The sequence below is a fragment of the Athene cunicularia genome (assembly GCF_003259725.1).
Source record: "Athene cunicularia isolate RWA chromosome 1 unlocalized genomic scaffold, athCun1 chr1_part1, whole genome shotgun sequence".
Taxonomy (NCBI): domain Eukaryota; kingdom Metazoa; phylum Chordata; class Aves; order Strigiformes; family Strigidae; genus Athene; species Athene cunicularia.
Window position 1 is genome coordinate 38,922,536 of NW_020799091.1, and position 21,644 is coordinate 38,944,179.

General features: G+C 36.4%; 1 protein-coding gene across 2 annotated transcripts in view; it reads right to left on the bottom strand.

Moving 5' to 3' along the window:
- Positions 1 to 17: 17 nt before the first annotated feature.
- Positions 18 to 21,644, bottom strand: part of PCDH9 (protocadherin 9) — a 704,699-nt gene continuing 683,072 nt past the window's right edge. For both annotated transcript variants that reach the window (XM_026868065.1, XM_026868054.1), the window contains exon 3: positions 18 to 1,968. In XM_026868065.1, the coding sequence (XP_026723866.1) occupies positions 1,595 to 1,968 (374 nt within the window). In that variant the 3' untranslated portion in view covers positions 18 to 1,594. The remainder of the gene's footprint in view (positions 1,969 to 21,644) is intronic.

Sequence of the window (21,644 nt, forward strand, 5' to 3'; positions counted from 1 at the left end):
TTTTTTTTTTTTTTTTTTTTTTTTTTTTTTGCATGCTATTTATTTCTGTAAATCATCTGTCATGCCTTAACAAAAAACATCTAAAAATGTTTGGATTTGGATTTGCTTTGCGTGCAACTCAGATCTTTTTAACATTAGGAGTCACTCTGCTGGTTTGACTGAGGTGACAAGATACTGGTACCTGCCCGGCATTGACCAACTATGATAACAAACAGTTAAACAGCAATAATTAGAGATTTAACCCTTTAGTTCCCCCAACTAGCCTACCAGGAGAATGCTCTGTTACATCATGAAGGCACAACACATTAAATATTCTGTGGCTATGGTCTAAAAACACTTGTGTTACTACAACATTAACGCAGATGAAGATCAACACAAATGCTGCTGTTTCAGCAATACAAACTGTCTTAGGTATAGACACACACCTGCCCAATTGGAAAAACATGATTATTGTATTTTGCTCCTGTAGAATTTCCTCCATTTATTCCAGCTGAGATCAATGTCAGCTGCCACTCATTAAATGACAGACTGCAGCTAATTTGATCAAAGATTCCAAACAAAGATCTTTCTCTCTCACCCATCACTACAAATTTAAGTATTCTTCTTTTGTTTTGCAGTTTCCCTATTTTATGAAACATAATGGAAGTTTAAAAACAAACAAAAAAACTGCTAATTTTTTAAGCCCTTACACAAGTCCTTTAACTTCTTAATATTAAAAAAAAAAATAAATAAATAAATAAATAAAATTCTACCTGAATGCTGGCATCATTTTTGCTATTACATAGAAAGAAAAATTTTTTTTTTTTTTTTTTTTTTTCCTTTCTACAACCAACCTTCCCTCCCACCCCACCAGTCTTTTTTTCCCTTTTAACACAAGTGTTTTGAGTTCCTTGGAACATTGTGTGTCAGACAGACTACTAACACAGAAACACCATCACTGAAAATAAAAGCAAAACAACAGCAAGCAAATGAAAGAAAGTAAAAAGCAACTGTGAAACACTGAAATATGCTACAGTATCTTTTCAAGTGAACGTTATAAGTACACAAAAATTGTAAGTAATAATTGTTTCTATTTACAAGCATTTGAACACTGATCGATTTATAAGTGTCCACTAACATTGTTAATAGCACGATAGGTTTAATGTTTACAGTTTCAGTTGTTTGCAATATGATCTCAAGTATAATGGTCCCAGCATAGATCAATGACAACAAAAGCACAATTTTCTAACTGGATATGCTATTCAATCATTGCAATCCACTGAACTTTCTCACTCTCTCACTCTCCAAATGCATCTTCTGTTGTTCATAGCAGCAGTCCAGGGTCAAAAAAGAAACAAACAAAATAAGGATATTTGCAAACTGGAGAGATCTCTGCAGATTTTCATCATGTCTATTTAACAAACCACACAACTAGTAGAAACACTCTTTCATGTTGCAGGACATCATACCTTCCACGGTGCTAACATAAAGATATGCATATCTCTGCTAGTTGAAGCATAGTTCTAGAGGTCTACCCAGTACATAAAGCTCTGACACACACACAGTATTAGCAAGTCTAAGTAGGCTAAAGTCATTGGTCCAAAGTAACCATTTCTTATAGCTGGTGCTCCTTTGGACTCTCAACAGCTCCTGAGGCCTGTTTATAAGACTTCAAGTTGGCCAAAGGAATGTCAGTCATGTGGTTGCCAGTGTTGAAATGGCCCTCACTGGAACCATACTGCTTTCGGTCACTGAACTGGTTTCTGTTGCTATCTTCTTTCCAGGTCCTGGTCAATGTGTGTCCATTAACTAGCTTGTCCTTCTTAACCCATTCTTTCTGAGGTGCAAAGGTGGAGAGAGGGGACTTTGGCTGTTGGTATGGGCCCAAGCTGGGAGGCATCCAACAGTTGTCTGAGTGACCCAAAACCAGGCATTCTTGAGTACACATCTCTGTAGCTTCAGCTAATCCTCGTGGCCCAAGAGGCCCATCTGTAGAAGAAAAACAACAAAAAAAAAAAACCAACACACACACACACACAAAAAAAAAAAGAAGAGGGAGAAAAAATAAAAAAGACATAATATTAGACTGTGATATTTGTAATTAAATTTATACATATACCTTATGAGAAAATTAATAATGGTTTTGCAACAAAATATTGTGCCGGTAAATCTTACATACATTTTCATTGTGTTAGAGAGCAGTTGCTTTGTAGGGCATATACTCTCTCTGTATGCTACCTACATAGTTTCCGAAAGTGGAAATACAGTTTGCTTACCCCTAAGTTATAAGCCTCAGATCCTACTATGAATAAACTTAACTCCCTTTTTCAGTCCCTCTAAGAAAATAGAACTAGGTAGGTGAAAATGTCAGAGGAAGTAAACACCTTTGCAGACTCTGAGTGAAAATTAACGCTGCTTGTAAAAGCCTACAGTTTGGATGTATTCTCTTCTGCTTTCAACTCACTTTGCTGTTGGGGAGCCTTGCTGAACTAACAGCCCACCACAGGCTGAGAAACATCTATACTATACAAAAATGGCTTGACCAAAGGAATGCTCTGTATGTGGGATTATTCTAATGTCTACTATTTCACAAACTTGGGTTTGTACATAGTTCTAGACATCTACCCAGTGGATAAAACTCTGATGCACACTCCCAACAAGTAAGTGAGAAGTTAAACTTTGCTGGATTTAATATGAAATTATGAAACACTTCAAAACGTTGCAGATAATAGAACCTGTAATTCTTCTGACCATTAAACACATCTCAGCTGCTATGCAACCATAAAAATCAAGGGGTAAATAAAAAGAGAAGGCTTATGTAAATCTTGCACTTGATAAAGAACTGGCTTCATAATTCTTTGTAAATCAGGAATATGAGACCACAGAAGACAGAAATTAAGTCTGCTGAAGTACCATGCATATTAAATATCCACATCTTTTTTTCCCATGCTACTGAGGACATAGCGGGCCAGCTGTAGGCATCTTGCAATCTAGCAGACAGGTAGCTCATCTTCAGTAGCACTAAATTCCTCTCAGTCTTACTGTATTTCTAAATGGCTGAATTTGCTCATCTGATCAGTCTGGATGTATGAGGAAGGGCAAACCAGAAAAAAGCAGAGAAATCACTTTGTGTGTCTTTGTTAGATATTTCTCAATATCTGAAATATGTTTTTGTCATGATTCTTTGCTAACTGTATTGTAATTTTGAGCAAGAATTTTGAGATGCCTTTTCTTGACCACAGAAAATCAACTGGTTAGTGTTATAGGCATTTGAAGAGTTAACGAGAATATTTCCTTGATTAAACAGCCCAGTGACAGGATGGAAAATATACATTGATTTTTGAGAAAGAGTATTAGCAGCTAAGCATGAATAGTGAAGTTATAAAGCATTTTAAAAAGCAGTACTAATCAGAAGAAAAATGTCAGGGGTGTATAAAAAAAAAAAAAACCAACAAAAAGTGTAACTTTATAATAATATAATTGAGACTCAAAATTATAAGTGAGGACACGAACAAAGATTCCTGTGTTACAATGCCAAAGAATACTTCATTCTCTTATACTCCATGCATATACAATAAATTACCCTTAGTAACAGATCTTTTTCTGAATACTGAATTTATCCCAATTAATTTTATGGAAATTGCTATTCTTTCCCAGGCTGGTTGTCTGGGTTTTGTTGTTGTTGTTGTTTGTTTGTTTGGGGTTTTTGTTTGGTTGGTTTTTTAACCAGCACATACAGTAGTAAATTCTACAGATTATCAACTCACTGTTTTTACACCTACATATAGAAAATGCAGTCAGGTGTATTTCTACATGTTACAATGTAATTACTTAATCTTCTTATTTTTGAGTAGCTCCTTTTTCTGAATATTTGAAGAATATAGAGTAAGCTCTTGATGTGGCCATATAAAAAGCATAATACAAGTTGCTTCTGCATTCCATGTATAAGAAACTGACAACTAACTGAACAAATGAAAAATGTACAGAATCTATGCTACTCTACCTTTAGATCAATAGAAGATTAAATTAAGACAGAATCATTTTGGAAAGAAGAAAAAAAAAAAAAAAAAAAAAAAAAAGCAGCAACTGTAAAGTAGGAGATTTGCAAAGGTTTCAGTGGGAACCAAGATCCTTGATTCTAAAATGAGAACTGTGATAATTCCCTAGAAGACAGAGATTCTTTCTTTTATAAGGATCTTCTCTGAATCATCTAGTATGAAGGTATAATAGAACTGAGGCAGGTAACTAGTACCAAAAAAAAAAAAAAAAACCCACAATAATAAGTAAAGGAGGTACTCATGGTATATTTGTAGTAATTCCAAAACTTAGTGTATAGGTTAAAATATTATTTTGTTGTAGTTATTGTTGACAACAGAGATTTAATTAAGTTTTTTCCCATTTTCAGAGGAAAAAAAGTGAGAAGAGGCAGAAATATTTTCATCTGGCTTACTCTCACAGTACAATACTATCTTGCTGACCAAGGATGAAAGGTTTGGCAGGTATTAAAATTTTCAAAACACAAAGAAATCTTTTCAGCACAGAATGACATATTTCAAGAAAAACAATGCATGCACTCTGTGCTTCCAATTTACAGTAGAAGAAAAGGTTAACAGGACAGCCTTCAGTCCTATAGTTCTGAAGGGGATAAGTTACTTTGTCTGTTTTGTTAAATAAATTTCAAGAGATAACCCATTTATTTCCATTTAAAATATAAATGAGTAATAATCTGGGTTTCCTTAGGACTAAATATGCATGTGACCCTATAAGCTACGTGTCAAACTCCTTGGAAAACTTACTTCATGTGTTTTGCTTTCTTTAGTAACAGCTTAGGCAGTTAATGCTGTTAAACTCAGAATGTATTTTAAATGTACTTTCTGTTAGACATATTTAAGTTGATAAACTTTCTGGAGAGCACCGGAATATTTAGATATCTTTTACTGTGAGCAGAAAACAGGAATGGGGTAACAATGCTGAGATGGCTCCTTGTTCAGGAGGAGCAGCTCCTTGATATCTTTTAGTTTAACAAAACACCACTGTCTCACCTAGACTTCAAAAATTAATAACTGTGTGCAAGTCACCCCCCAGTCAAAATTCTCTATGCAGATATTTCAAACAAAGGCAAGACCGTGGCAGTCTTTGTAGTGGGCCAATTACACTTTTTGCTTGGATGTAGATCACATCAAGTGACAGGTGTAGAGAGAGTGAGGAATTATTTTAGGAGAGGAATAAGACTCCCAGGGGAACATGTGCAGGACACTTCTTTTAGCTGTATACCTGTTCAAATAGCTGTGAGGTTTTGTGAAGGACTGCACACACCGCTACATATGTCTGTTACTAAAAATCTATGAAAAAATGCATGACCAGAACTGAGAAGAGGTTCAGACCCCTATTTAGAATCAGAATCACAGAATCATCTAGGTTGGAAAACACCCTGAAGACCATCTAATCCAACCATTAAACTAACACTGACAGTTCCCAACTACACCATATCCCTCAGGGCTATGTCAGCCCAACTCAAACACCTCCAAGGATGGGGACTCCAGCACTGCCTTGGGCAGCCCATTCTAACACCTAAAAATCCCTTCTGGAAAAAAATGCTTCCTAATATCCAGTCTCAACCTTCCCTGGTGCAACTTAAAGCCATTCCCTCTTTCTCGTCCTATCACTTGTTATTTGGTTAAAGAGGCTCATCCCCAGCTCTCTGCAACCTCCTTTCAGGGAGCTGTAGAGGGCGATGAGGTCTCCCCTCAGCCTCCTCTTCTCCAGACTAAACACCCCCAGTTCCCTCAGCCGCTCCCCGTACGACCTGTGCTCCAGACCCTGCACCAGCTTCATTGCCCTTCTCTGGACACGCTCGAGTCATTCAATGTCCTTTTTGTAGTGAGGGGCCCAAAACTGAACACAGGAATCGAGGGGTGGCCTCACCAGTGCCGAGGACAGGGGTCAGATCCCTTCCCTGTCCCTGCTGGCCACGCTATTGCTGACACAAGCCAGGATGCCATTGGCCTTCTTGGCCCCCTGGGCACACTGCTGGCTCCTGTTCAGCCGGCTGTCAATCAGCACCCCCAGGTCCCTCTCTGACTGGCAGCTCTCCAGCCACTCCTCCCCAAGCCTGTAGCGCTGCTGGGGGTTGTTGTGGCCCAAGGGCAGCCCCCGGCATTTGGCCTTATGGAAACTCCTCCAGTTGGCCTCAGCCCATGGCTCCAGCCTGTCCAGGTCTCTCTGCAGAGCCTCCCTACCCTCGAGCACATCAACACTCCCACCCAACTTGGGGTCATCTGCAAACTGACTGAGGGTGCACTCGATCCCCTCGTCTAGATCATCAGTAAAGAGGTTAAACAGGAGTGGCCCCAACACCGAGCCCTGGGGGACACCACTCGTGACTGGCCGCCAACTGGATTTAACTCCGTTCACCACAACTCTCTGGGCCCGGCCATCCAGACAGATTTTTACCCAGCAAAGCGTGTGCCCATCCAAGCCACGAGCAGCCAGTTTGGCCAGGAGAATGCTGTGGGAAAGGGTGTCAAAGGCCTTACTGACGTCAAGGTAAACAACATCCACAGCCTTTTCCTCATCCAATAAGCAGGTCACCCTGTCATAGCAGGAGATCAGGTTTGTCAGGCAGGACCTGCCTTTCCTAAACCCATGCTGACTGGGCCTGAGCATCTCGTTGTCCCACATTTGTTGTGTGATGGTACTCAGGATGAGCTGCTCCATCAGCTTCACAGGCACTGAAGGCAAGCTGACAGGCCTGTAATTTCCCGGATCATCCTTCCGACTCTTCTCATATATGGGCGTCACATTGACCAACTTCCTATCTGTCATTACCTCCCGGTCAGCCAGGACTGCTGGTAAATGATGGAAAGTGGCTTGGTGAGCACCCCAGCCATCTCCTTCAGCACCCTCGGGTGTATCCCATCCAGTCCCATAGACTTGTGTGTGTCTGTGTGATGCAGCAGGTCACTGACTGTCTCCTCATGGAATGAGGGGGTTTGTTCTCCCCTTCTCTGTCTTCTGGCTGAGGAGGCTGGATTCCCTCAATACAACTGGTCTTGTTATTAAAGACAGAGGCAAGTAAGTCATTAAGCACCTAGGTCTTTTTGTCATTACTTGTTACCATGTTTCCTCCTCAGTCTAAGAGTGGGTGGAGGCTCTTCCTAGTCTTTCTTTTGCTGCTCACATACTTACATTTCTTGTTATCTTTGACAGTTGAAGCCAGATTAATTCCTAGCTGAAAGGAATTCCTTTAGACCTCCTGATTTCCATAGCCTCACAGCATCTTTGTAATCATTGTGAGTCACTAGCCCTTTCTTCTAAAAGGCTGTACACTCTCCTTTTCTCCCTGTGTTGCAGCCAAAGCTCCCTGTTCAGCCAGGCTGGCCTTCTCTGATGCCAGCTTCCCTTAGAGCACCTGGGGACAGCCTGCTCCTGAGCCATTTAGACTTTCTTCTTAAAGAGCATCCAGCCTTTCTGGACCCCTTTACCCTTCAGGACCATCTCCCAAGGGATCCTGTCTAGCAGTTGCTTAAACAAGACAAAGTCAGCCCTTTGGAAGTCCAGAATGTCAGTTCTGCTGCCGCCTCTCCTGTTTTTCTAAGAATAGAGAACTCTATTATTCCATGATCGCTGTGCCCTGGTCACTCTCCAACCGCCACATCATCCACCAGTCCTTCTCTGTTCACAAAGAGGAGATCCAGCAGGGCACCTTCTCTGGTCGGTTCCCTCACCAGCTGTGTCAGGAAGTTATCTCCCACACATTCCAGGAATCTCTGTAACTGGTCCTGCTCTGCTGTGTTTTATTCCTGGGTAAAGTCTCCCACAAGAACAAGAGCAAGTGAATTTAAAATTTCTCCTAAGTGCTTATCGAGTATTTCATACACCTTTCTGTCCTGATTTGGTGGCCCATTATAGACTCTCACTATGACACCATATTCAAGTGAATATGCATATTTTCCAGTACTCTGACTCATGCTTTCCAATCTGAACAATACAGGGAATATTTACTTGCCTTACTAAAATATTGTGAGGTTTAAATTTACAAAATGCCTTACCAGACTTCATCTAATATATAATTAACAATTATTATTTTAATCACTTTTGGTTTAAATCATCACAAGAGAAAAAGAAATCCACAAATGTTGTGTTTTGTTTTTTTTTTTTTAAATTCAGATTGTTAAAATAATATATTTTACTATCGAGCTACTACAAGGAATGATCATGCTCACTGAGGAAAAAGGCAGGTTCATTCATGTGTGTGGTAATTGTCACACCTGATGTCCAGTTAAGAATCTTAGATACAAGCTAATATTTTTGTAAATTTTATTGCTAATAATGGTGATGATCATGATTTCAGGGACTCTATAAATGTCCTACATTTATAGACACAGGTAAAAGATGAAAAAAGATTCGAGAAAAAAGGATCTCAAAAAAAAAAAAAAAAAAAAAAAGACAATTTTTCAACAATACGTTTTTTTCAGCTTCTGTTTTGTGTAATTATGTTCTCAAGTATAGACAGTATATTCTTTTCTAAGACTCCTTATTATTCAGGTTGCTATTCAGTAGCATAAAGTGAAATGATCATGAGCAGTATGATGTGAGAGAGATCTTTTGGGGGTAGCTTTCACTGAAGAGTTGGCTGCTTTGTATTGAGAAAGCATAATGTTGCCTTAATGGTAATTATCTTTCTCCTCCACCACTGCTGAACAATAGCTTTCACCCAATTTTCTAAAGTTGTTTCATTACCACATACAATGACACCACTTAAAAACCTGTTCCTGCTGCTTTAATTTTATAATTGCATTAATTTGTTTCCTTTCTCTTCATAAAAATGTCACTGAAATTTCTGTATCAAGTTTTTCCACACTGAAGTACTTTATTGATATGTGAGGGATTTTTTTCAAAGTATTTGTTCTCTGAACAATCCGTAATACATGAGGCTGGTTATCAGTCTTGGCTGCTTGAATATATAATGACACAAGTGCTGATAAAACTGTACAAGCCATCTGTCTCTGGAGTTAAATGTTTTGAAAGCAAACACAAAAGTGCATAACAAACACTCCCTTAAATTGTCTTTGTAAATATTTATATCAGATCTTACCCAAAAATGCTTTTTTGTTGTTATTTTATTCTGTTAATAGCTGTCAAGCACATGCGTGACTTGCATACTCAAAAGCAGATAGGTGTAAGAATGAAAATAATGTATGCCACTCAAGAGCTGGTCATACCCTAACGCTGAAATTTCTATGTGGTCTTTTATCTCCTTTTATTATACCCAGAAGCGAAACTGCTATTTCATTGATTAACTTACTGCTGCAATTAGCAACTATCTTCTGGTGTGTTGACCAGCTGCTTTTCAACCTGCTTCTTTAAAATTTTCTTGCTTAAAGCCAGAAAATTAATTCTTCAATTCTGAAAGAATCAAGACCACAAGATAAGTTCCACTCAGTGAGACTTCTGGGTTTCAAAAAAATGAATGGGTATTCTTTGCCTGCAGGCACTAACATTAAGTATAGCAGATCTAAACATGGCCACAGTTGTGCTTCAAACAATGATATTTATTTAACTTTTCATATTGCATTTTAAAAAGAACAAATAAAAGAAAACAACAATAACATTTTCAGCTCTATTTAACCTCAAATACAGAAAGCTTTTTTTAAGCTTTCATGGGCTCCTTTACTAAATGACCTTTTCTGAGACCACATGTTTTTAAAGACTTCCCCTCATATATTGGAATTGAAATGACATTATTATATTTCAAAGAGGTTTTGCAACTACTGTATATATTAAATATAAAAACTGAAAAAGTTTATAATGAAAAAGATTATTTGACTTATTTTTTTCTCTTAAATATCAGCCAAATAAATTAAAGACTGTTCTTTATTTCTAGACTGTTAAAAAAAAAATAAAATCCAAGACCACAAAGTCAGATACATGCTGTGCTGGGTGTGTTTTCTTGGTATTATTAATTAACAGCAAGATTCAGTGACTACTAAAAATAAATTTTTAATGGCTTATTCCATGGTTATTCCACCTGGCACAGTCAGTGCTGATAAAATCACATTCTGTCCCCAAATCACCTTGTTCCAAGGTCCCTGGATGCCAATCATTGCTGCTGCCAGTTTTGGTAGACTTATCACCACCACCTTGTACCCTGCTGCTTCTCTCTCCCCTTCCTGCAGTTGCACCCTCTGTACTCAGGTACAGATATAGAAACCCCTGCTAGTTGCTCTTCCCTGTCTTGGCCCAAGCTTCTTTTTCATCACTAGTAAACTAAATAATACTGTAAGGTTAGCTTATATCTGCATTACTTAGCAGGGAGAAGGTGACAGAATCCTTAATTAACACAATAACAGGAGGGATGGGAAGTAGGGGGGTTAAAGGCGTGTGGAGGTACTGCCCAGAAAACATAAATGCAGCAATTAAATTATTTTCTGAAAAGACAGGAAAACCTGGCAGAATAACATTTACTGCACAATTCTGTGAAGTACCTAAGTGATCCAGATGGGTTCCACAGAACTGTAGGTGTCTAAAAATCTCAAAAATCATGTGTGACTTCTTTGAGTCCATGGGCAGGTCGATTTTGAAATGCATCTTCTGATGACTAAGATTGCTTCATGTCTGAATCTTTTCAGAGTTAAGAAAGTAAGTGCTCTCTTCATATCTTGAATATATAAATGTGTTTGGTATTTTGAGAGTATAACTAACATATGCCAGCAGGTTTTAACTTTGAACAATAGAGCAGTGCCATACGCTGTTTGATTCCCCCCCGGTTTATACCCATAGGTAGATTACAGAAAAGGCAAAAAGGAACCTGCCTTTTGTTTCAAACATTATGCAGAGGACACTTTTGGTTAGAACATTTCTGGGAGGCTCAGCTCAAATTCCCTTTCCTTCCTGACAGATTCGGGTCCCTCTCTCCTAGATATGTACACTAATCAACATCGATCTTGGTAAGAGCAGCTTTTCTGAAAAATGAGAACCAGTTCTGTAATGTTACAGAGAAGGGGACTTCTTACACAACTAGAGAATGCTGAAATTACTAATCTTCTGTGGAAAAGGTAGCTGTTAACACCATGATCACTTACAGAGAGTATTCTGTATTTCTTGCCTCAAGTTCCTTTCACTTACAGCTCCTCCACTACAAAAGTTACAATGAAAGGAATTGTTACTTATGTTGTTATATTTCCTTTTTTTCTGGTATCTTCCCTAAAAATTTAATGCCATTATGACTTACAAATTACACCTCCATCAGCAATGGCTCTGTTGTCAATATATTATTTTTACCTGGACTAGCTGTGCCTATTTCCAATTACTTTTTCTGCATTGACATACATGTATATAAACCTCTATGCATTTCCATGTGTGCATGTTCAGGACGTAGTCATGTGCCACAGAGTCCACACCTTGCATTTTCCAAGGCCAAGACACCTTCTAAGAGTTGACACCTTCCAAGAAATTGAATTATTCTCAAAAGCATTGTAGAATTAAAGACTTGTTTCCTACACCTGCTTACCCACACATCCCTTGGAAGGAATTTTGTGGCCTGTTTTCTGCAGATAGGAACAAATAGGCTACTTTATCTCCTGTCCAGCTAGATGCAGAACAGGTGCCACAATACTAAGTTTGCATGTGGCTATGCCCAAGTAAATACACTGAAAGAAAGCATATAAGGAATTTCAGCAGAATTTAGTAGTTTAGAGTTGTTAATCCCATGAAGTCTTCCAAACCAGCTCATTTGGAAACTGAAATTTCAGTCTATAGGCAGGCCACACTTATATCTCTCTGCCCCTGACATCTAAACACACCCTTGAAATTAGTTCAGCTATATATTATTTAATTTCTGGTTTTGTTCTGGGGTTTTTAGAGCAAATTATTTTATATTGAATTTGTTTGGGACTTAACTTTTAGTGAAATCTCAGATTAAGAAATTCTTTTTTATATTCTAATGGTAGTTCCTCTTGGTTCCTTGAAAAGTCACAGAGATTTAACCAAATTCTAGCCCTCAACTGTCCATAGAAGATAGCCAGCAGCCCATTTCCTAATCTCTTTTGAATACACCTTATGCAACTGCTTATCTTATGGGATACTAGGTGTCAAGTTTGCTTAACACTGTCAAGACTTTTGGAATAGATTAATTGACTAATGTTAGATTTGTGACCATTCTGCAGGGAAGTTTACAATACTCTTTGAAATCACAAGGCCATTGTCCATTCAATCAAGGAAGATGTCACAGGAGGCATTTCAAAGAAGTCATGGTCTGGATGGTGCTGAGCTCCCACTGAACAAACCTGGATGATGCACTGCTCTTCAGTGGTCACAAAAATCCAGTTTGGTTACTTATCATGGATTGCACATTGCCTAGATTCAAATCTCTGTGCCACGGTTTTTGTTTTGGTTGGGTTTTTTTTTTGGTTAGTTGTTTTTTGTTTTGTTTTGTTTTTAAATTTAACTGGGTAAAACTTTATACCTTGTAGTAAAAAAAAAAAAAAAAAAAAAAAAAAAAAGATAATCTTGCAGTTCTTTCTGGTCTTAAAAATATATGTATCAGCAGATATTAACATAAAACTGTTTTCTGTATACACTTTCACTGACAAATAGAAACAACTGTAGTGTACCCTTTAGAAATACAGAAGATACCATATAATAGCTGGGATTGCTATTCTGGTTTAATGTATTCTGTCATTGAAAAACAAACAAACAAAAAACCATCCCCCCCCCAAATTACTGCAATTTGTATTCTTAGCTTAAGTGTCACATTCTGGATGCAGACGGTCACCTTCCAGGAAGAACAGGAGAAAAGATGTGCAAATAGGATTTGGCCAAAACCCCTTTTGCTAACAAATAAATAAAGATTAAATGTTTTACACATCTCTCATACAGATTTCATTCTTTGGTCACAATGAAAAGTCAACATTTGCAAATGGAGATAGTCCAAATACAATAATACACAGGCAGCCAGAACAGCAGATTCTCTCCCTGAGAGGATATTGTTATTTAGACAGACTTTATGGCACACAAAGGGAAGACAGCATATCTTTATGAATTTGCACCCATCTTCAGCATTGCACGGAACTCCTCCATCTTCTCATCTGTTGAAATTACTCCTATGAAGAATGTTATCCCCTCTAATCTTATTTCCTCAAAATCAGCATTTTTCTCCTGCCACACATTTAATTTTAGCAGGGCAATTTAACAAATCAAAATGCCACATAGGATTCAAATGGATTTTCTAAATTTGGTTGGGTCACTTAATGAGACCAAAGCACAGTCAGTATTCAGGTATTTGGAATAATGCTAATTTTCAATATTCATCTTTTTTTGTTAGGTAGCTTTTTATTTTGCTGCCTAAAAAAAGTGTTTATTCCCAAAAAGTGATGATGGTGATAAAATATTTATAATGCATTCCATGGTCACAATCATTTAGTGTCTTTTTTCTCTCTCACCTAAATATTTATGGTACCTAATCAAAACATTTTATTGAATTGACTTACAGGCATCCTGCTGAGACAGCACCACTTTTGACATGGTCACATTTTCTGATCTATTAATATGCCCAAAACATGAACCTGCTGTCAGTCAAAAACACCTTAAGTCTCAATTTGGAAGACTGTCAGCTGTTAATCATAAAATCAAGTTTTGGTAATTTATACAAATTGTGTAAGGTAGGATTCGTTCTGAAAAAAACATACTATTCAGAATGATAAAAACTGGCAGAATGCTGTGAAACTGAGCTGAACAATATTTATTTCAATACTATACAGTTCTGTAAACTTTTTATGCAGCTACTATATGACTGCCCATTAACTCACGTACAGCAGAAAAAAATTAAACCAACTTGATTTTATGATTTTTTTAAAAAAGTCTAAATTAAAGAGTTGTTTTTCCCAATTGCACTCTAACTTACAGTGGAAGCCTGATCTTCTGACTTGTGATAAAACAGATCATGCCTTGAGGGCAGGCATGATAACTTATGATTTTACTGAAGTAAGGATATTGGCTTTACTAATCCATAACCGAATAAAAGCACAATTCATCATCATATACATCTATACAGTGAACTGTGCCATATGTACAAATATATGTATAATGTCTTTATTTATACCTATATCACATATATTTTCTATATTTTTACTTTTATACATGTTTTTATGTGTATATATATATATATATATATACACATATATATTACATCTGTCCATCAAAGTCCTTTATCTTCATTTAACAACAGAATGGAATTAATAGAGTGATGCACATTGTAGTGAACGTAATCACAAAATGAGCAACTTAATTGCTGTCGTCAAGTTGGGTATTCAGTTATCCTAACCTCCTTCTGCTTTCAATGGAGAGAGAAGCATGTGCACAAAGTGATTCAGCTCTCTGCAACCTGGCTCACTTTCTGGAGGTATGAGGTTTTGTCCATTGCTAAAAAGGGAATCCATTGATGGTGATTACATATTTAAAATGGATGTCATGAGTCTAGATCTCTGTTGCCATTCCAGAAGGTGTTAGATTAATTCACTCTGATCTCTTGAAAATGCACTCAAATAAAATTTTTCCATTATAGGCACAATAGTTCCAGCAGCCAGTGAATAAACCAGCAGACAACTATACTATCCAAAATATCCAAGTGGCAGTGCATCTCAAGCATAGTCAGCAAGGAAGATTCTTTGGAGCCTGGAAGAGACCTAGTGGAGGAAGCCTGCTATAGTAGCTATATTTCAGAAAGTTAATACTTCAAAACAATTCTAGTTCTACACACTTTGAAGAAGGTGGAAGACCTGAAATGCTGCTGTTCGTAAGAGAAGACTGTGATTGCTGAGGTTTCCTAATGTCTTGAAAGTAGGACAGATCATACAAAAGCATGGAAAACATAACTGTGAAAAAGTAAAAATTATTAAATTTATGTGCCATATAAAGAAAGGTATCTTTGTAAATTATTTACTGCACCATAAAACTATTCAAGTTTAAACCAGGGAAAAACTATATTCAGAGACATATGGTTTTATTTACTATACTTATCTCCAGGATATTCTCAGCCCATACATAAGGTTAATGAAACCCAAACCATCTATTAAATTTTAGTAGTTAGTTTATATTAATCTTCTTTGATGATTCATTCAGTAAATCTCCTCAAATATCTCCAGTTCTCTTGCAAGTCCCAATATTGCCTATTTTCCTCTAACCTTGAAATATCACTAATAATATTTGGCCATTAGTTTAATATATACTTGATAGCTTAAGAACAAGAGTTTCTTCATCCTATTGCAAGAATACTTTTTTTATAGGAGGTATTGTATTTTAATAAAATGTAACTTTTTCTTTAAAAGGACACCACATGTTTTAAAGTTACACAAAGCTTCATTGCTTCAAGTAACTAGAAATAGAAGTAAGCAGAGTGTCCAACAGAACTTGAGAAAGACTGGAGAACTACAAAATCTCCAAAACATAACCTTACTGCTCTTATTATCCACTGCAGAAATGTGTAAAGAGGAAACCAGGACAGGGACCACAGCAAGAATTATCTTCTTATTTAATCACAAATAGTAGCATTCTTCATTATAACTAACTTTTATGGAAAAGGTTATTCTACCATACCACAATCATGAAACTTAGTTCCTTGTCCTACAACATTTCCAGACTTCCAGGCATTTGGTCCCAGATTTCAGTATACTTCTGCTTTCTTATAAGTTTTACTTTTTCTCAAATTGAAAAAACCCCACATTTTCACATGGCCCAGGGACTCCTGGACAGGGCTGTCAGTTTTCTTCTCTCCAGAAATAACAAGTTCGGGTTTTAACCTTGGGAAAAATAGTCTGTTATTAACCTATTTTGGGACCTTTATTAGAACTTATTTGGGGACCTTTAGCAAATAAACAACATAAAACTGCCACCAGGAATAATCAGTGTAGTTTAATTTCAAATTCTATAAATTACTTGTATTTTTAAACGTTCATCCTTATTTCCTAAGTGTAATTTTCATAGCCCTAGATTAACCTCTGTACAGTGGCATTTACCAAAGTAAACATTTTTCTCAGGATTTTAATAAAAAAGAGGAAAAAATAATTGTCTAGTCTAAGGAATAAATGAAAAATTTTTAAAAAATTTAAAAGACAATAACAAAAAACTACAAATCTTACACTCAGACAGCAACTCATCTAAGAGCAAAATGAAAATGCAGACATATACTATGGTGTTTAAAAGCACAGTGTTATTTAAGAAATATAATTGAGACTATTCTCGCACAGAAATCCGAAATTTGTTCCATAATTAGGTAAATTACAGCTATCTAAACAAACATTAAATTTAAGTTGAAATGCATCTTTTTTATGAAGCCCTATTACTAATGTAAGCTTCTTGTCACTTCTGTGTTTTCCTGTTTTCCTTCAGTACAATTCAGACCAAAATCAAATTTAGGTTAAACTGACTTTGTTGCAAATCTGTGGCAGATGCCTTATGTGTAAGTTCTATTATGTAAATAAGTAGTTAACTGACTTTAAAAGACCTTTTGAAGTACATTTCTCTTTGCAGAATTAGGATCTAAATCTGGGAACGCGTTCTCCTATACTTAAGCTACACGAATCTGAATCACTGAAGTATGTAACAGAAGAAAGTGCTTAAATAAGGTGCCCGTAAGCTTGATTATATTGTAAAAAAAAAAAAAAAAAAAAAAAAAAAAAAAAAAGTGTGCTTGATAAATTTCACAGAACACAGATGTCAGAGATGCCATTAAACTAATCCAGAGACAAAAGAACCATTTCCTAATTCTGCTTGCATAATGGCATCTCATTTAGTTCATTTTGTAAAATTCAGTACAGTGCCGGTTGTATTGTCAGAACTGCAGGAATATTACACAGAGAATACTAGAACATGCTTTCCTTCATAATGTATGAGCTACAACCATGCTATAGTTCCTTCATTTTCTTTAAAACTATGTTCATTTTTTTCTTTTTTTTCAGAAAAGATATCCATAAGTCTCTTAATGAGCTTATATAGTTTACAGTAAAACTCCCATTAAACAAATGTTCCTAAGTCAAAACACATTTTATTAAACTATGCTTGAAAATTAATCTGTGCTGCATTTAGTCATTACATTCAATATGCAGAAAATTAATATAGAAGCAGTGCCTGTATACACTATTTTCCAAATAATTTTGGTTAGTCCTACAGTCCTATTGTCATCCTTGGCAAGAGCTATACCTCCAGGCTTTCAAATATTACCTGGAAGACTGAAGAAAAAAGTCTTTGTGATTCCAAATAGGAAATCAAACCATATTCCATATGAATAATGAATCCACATTTAATGGCTGATGAAAAGGTTCTTTTGTCTTCTATTTAATGAAAAATCTCAGAAAACCAAGTCTTCCAAACTTTTTCAACTTTTTTACTGAATTATATTTATTCACGCCAGAGAAGCTAGAAAGTAGGCCACTTTAAGTTGTGTCCAACTCTAAGTACACAGTAAAAAGGTTGTCAGAAATTTGTGCACATATGATTGGTCTCCAGTAACAACTTTAGAGGAAAACCCTGGATGGCATTTCAAGGTGCCTGAAATTTTTAAGAAAATAAATATTAACAAATATAATTGCTTTTTAAATGGATTGAAAGAGATGCTGAAGGAAGGATTGTTACTATGAGCACAGATCATGAACACTTACACAGGTAACAGGTTCATTACATTCCCCTTTATGATTTTACACAGCTTGGTTTCTCAAGTATTCAAAACAAAAGCAATGGAAGTTTGGGAAATTTGATTCATGTATAAAGCAATTTAGGGGCAGGAGCACACCAAGAAAAACTGTTTGCTTACTTTTCTTAAACGATTGGGTTTTTTATAATACCAAAAGGGAAGATTCAAGAGCTGCTTACCCCCTTAGAATTCATTTAATATATAAATTCTAGCCACATTTTACAATGTAGCTAGAAACTTGTATTTCTTGCCCATCACATAAGAATCTGACAATTCCTATAACATGAGTCATGAATACTTGGCAGTTCACTGGGCCTTTTTTTTAATTCCACTTTGAAACATAAAAGTAAGCAGTAATTTCATATATTTGAATTTACTGGTTTTATCTTCCATCTTGTAATAATAATAAAAAGCAAAAAAAATAAAATTCAATGGATAATATAATTTTAGGCACATAATTAATGAGGTATGTTATAGGCTTATCACATTCAAGTTTCTGAAAGTAATGGGCAGTATGAACAGTTTAGTCCTTACTGATATTGTTGTAGAATTGAAAAAGTATGAAGCAACTCAGATTAATAACCTGAATGAAATCACATATTTTCCTTAAAAAAAAAAAAAAAAAAAAAAAAAAAAAGCTGATTTAACAAAATATGAAAAGTGAAATATTCCAGTTGTTGGATTTAGTTCACTTAACATTTCCACTGTTTCACCTCCCTGACAAAAACTGTAGTGCAGATGTTAATTACCATTTAGAGAATGCCTTGTCAAAACACCTAAGAATTATTATTCCATTAATGACTTTGTCCTGTGCTTGGGTTCAGTGACTGATTCAACCTGAAGAATGCTGAAAAGAATCACTGACACTTGGTTAGGACACCCAGTCTTTCCCTGCAAACCCCAGCTAGTAATGCATGGCTTTGTGCCAACAATTTAGTTTTTGAAGAGGAACTCTTATAAAATTGTAGAGTTATGAGGGAATTAACAGTCACATTTAAGAAGATTATTACCCTAGTATCAAGTGCATTAATTTATTAAATGGTAACTTCAGAGGCAGCAAGTTATTTAGAAACAATACCAAACACTTAAGACACAATGACATATCTGAGATGCCAGGCCAGTTTATTCGGTGGGAGAACAGAGACAGGCAATTGTTTCTCCACACATCCATTGGACACATACCTCTTCTCCTCTCCTCTGAAATAGGTTGGAGTTTTTCTATGCCTTCGTTGGGTGTAAAACTGGGTCTTTTGCCACTAAAAATTAATTTTACCAGCAAGCCTGATTTAGGAAGGCATGCGCTGAAGGAAACAGATCAATTCCCTTGTGAACTACATGTCATTCCTTTAGCATTTAGCTTCTCTAGATACCACATCAATTCTTCCTTTACAAGTTTTCAGCCCAAGACTCTATTTTTTTTCAAGCTGTCTATATATAGTTCTGATTACTCTCTTTTTGACATGTTTTCAACTCAGGTCTCATCAGTATTCCTGTTTTTTTCTCCAAAAAAATATTTCCTCCCACCATCTTCCACCATCTTCTCAGCTGACTAGATGATAAGTCCCTCTTTTACACATTTGTGTCACTGAATTTAGTTACCACATTTCACTTAAAATGAGTACTTCATTTGTACTTCATTTAGGTATAAAATTTAAGAATACTTAAGAGACAGTCATCTGAACTTATTATGCAAAAAGAAGGTTTAATCTGATACATGTGCAACTTAAAAGATCAAGGTAATGAAGTGCTACAGAGGAGACAAGTATAAGACCAAGATTCAGGTTCAGATTCAAAATTCAGATGTCTACAGTGTATATAGCTCTACATGGCAACCATGGATACATGTATTTTCTAATCTTCCATTTTAATTAACAGAGATCCTGTCAACTCTATTGGTCTAGTCAATACCCTATGGTAATTCACCAAACTAAATGTACAGAAGCGAATCTGAACAGCTCTCTACATTATACTGTTTTGACTAGATCTCCATTGACCATAAGGAGAAGTTAAGGCACCTCACTCTTACAGACACACCTTCACTGTAGATAGCTAAACTTAGCATTTGAATTTGGAGCTATGCCCTACCCTTGACTTTGCCATAACACTTCATCACTTTGATCTCTTAATGTGCGTGCACAGATTAGGAAACCTTCCCTAATGCCATTATTTCTTTAAAACTATTTGCTATATCAAACCACTGACGTTTTTACTTACAAAATTAAGCCCTTTGAAGTAATTCATTTTTCCTGAGCTCTGTTCCTTGTGAGTGGATTCCATTTGGACAGAACAGAGGCCCTACTTCAGCAAGGCCTTCAGACAGTCTCAAAGCACACGCTGAAGAGTTTCAAGACAATTTTTCTCGAGAAAATTTTCATTTCTTCTGCATTGTGACACAGAAATAGAATGGAATTTCATAGAAATAAGGATAGCATTAATTTTCACAGTATAGCAGATCTCTGTCACCATAGTAGTACGGATTTATGCAGTATTAAGCAACCAAAGCTGTATCTGTAGGACAGTGGGCCAGGCCAAAAAGAATTAAAAACAAACAATTGAAAATTTCACTAATGCTAATGGCCTTGAGTGAAAGGTGACATGATGAACCCCACAAGTATGTTTGAAAAGGTGGATTATATCCGAACTTATGTTTCATTGTGTCCCCCATTCAGGCATTAAGTGCTAGCGGTACTCCTGATTAAAATGAAAAGTACTGTTCCCTGATGTGGGAAGAAAAATAGCAGTGGAAGCAGAAAACACCTGGCAGACACCTTGAATATGAAACTTTTTATTAAGCACTGCATTTTTTTTTTCTTTGTTAATTAATCTATTTCACAGTCTCAGGTAATCACTTTGCAACTTCTCAGTAGTCTGACTTTCAAAGGAACTTTACGCTCTGTCAGTTTCTATACCTGTGTTGTCAAAGAACATGGGAATGACATAAACGTCTTAGTAATTTTTTCACTGCTGGCTTGCATATCCCTTCCACAGTGTTCTCCTTCCAGAAGGCAGTAACATTAAACCCATTATTTTTTAGTTTACTAAGTAAACCTCCAGTATCCTACTATTTTACAGCTAAAAGGTGAAGGTAGTAAGATCTCCTTATTGACAAGGTTGATTAAGAAAGACTGCAACATTTGTCTGCACAAATGCCCACCTCAGCATGGCTTTACAGCAGTCACAGCACCAACTAGAAATATCATACTTGCCTAAACTTCATGCTACCTCTGTTGCATATCACCTAAGTTTCCCTGTCTATACTTGCTGGGCTTTTGTCTGATACCTGGGGAGGTATTTACTAAAGAGAAACAGGTATAATTAATCAGAGGAAAAAATCCAAATTCAACACCAACCTAATTTATAAATATGTGAAGTATGAGGTGAATGCTACCTGACTGGGATGTCAAAAACGTGCAGCTAAACTTAGAAGAGAGATAAGCGAGCACAAGTTACCACAAATCTATAAGAATTGATCTGAAGGAATTAAGCAGAATTAAAAAGGGAAATATGATACAATGACAATTGATAAACGGGGAGATCTGCCATATATATTTTAAGAATGGTAGTTAATGTGAGATTACCATGGTAAATTGTTTCATTTTTAGAAGCAAAGGAAATTGAGCAAATCTCATCTCCCTGGACTTCAGTAAAGCATGTGATGAAGTGCCATGTAAGAAATTATTTTAGTTTAGCTGGAATATATGCTAACAGAACTTGTAGGTTGATTCAAGGATTGAATAGATGGTGCTGAAAAGGGAAGTATGAAGCTGGAGAGAGGTTCCACAAAATTCAATAATCTTGAATAATTTTTTCAGTAATGACCTTGCTATAAATAAGTGAAAGGCTGATACAATCTGCTTCTGTCACAAAACAGGGAAGTACAATCAGTAAAGACCAAGTTATCTTGTCAAAAGAACTAGAGAAGAATAGAAACAGGAGTCTTTCTCACTAGGGAAGACTAGGTGATTTTAGCTTGTTTCAT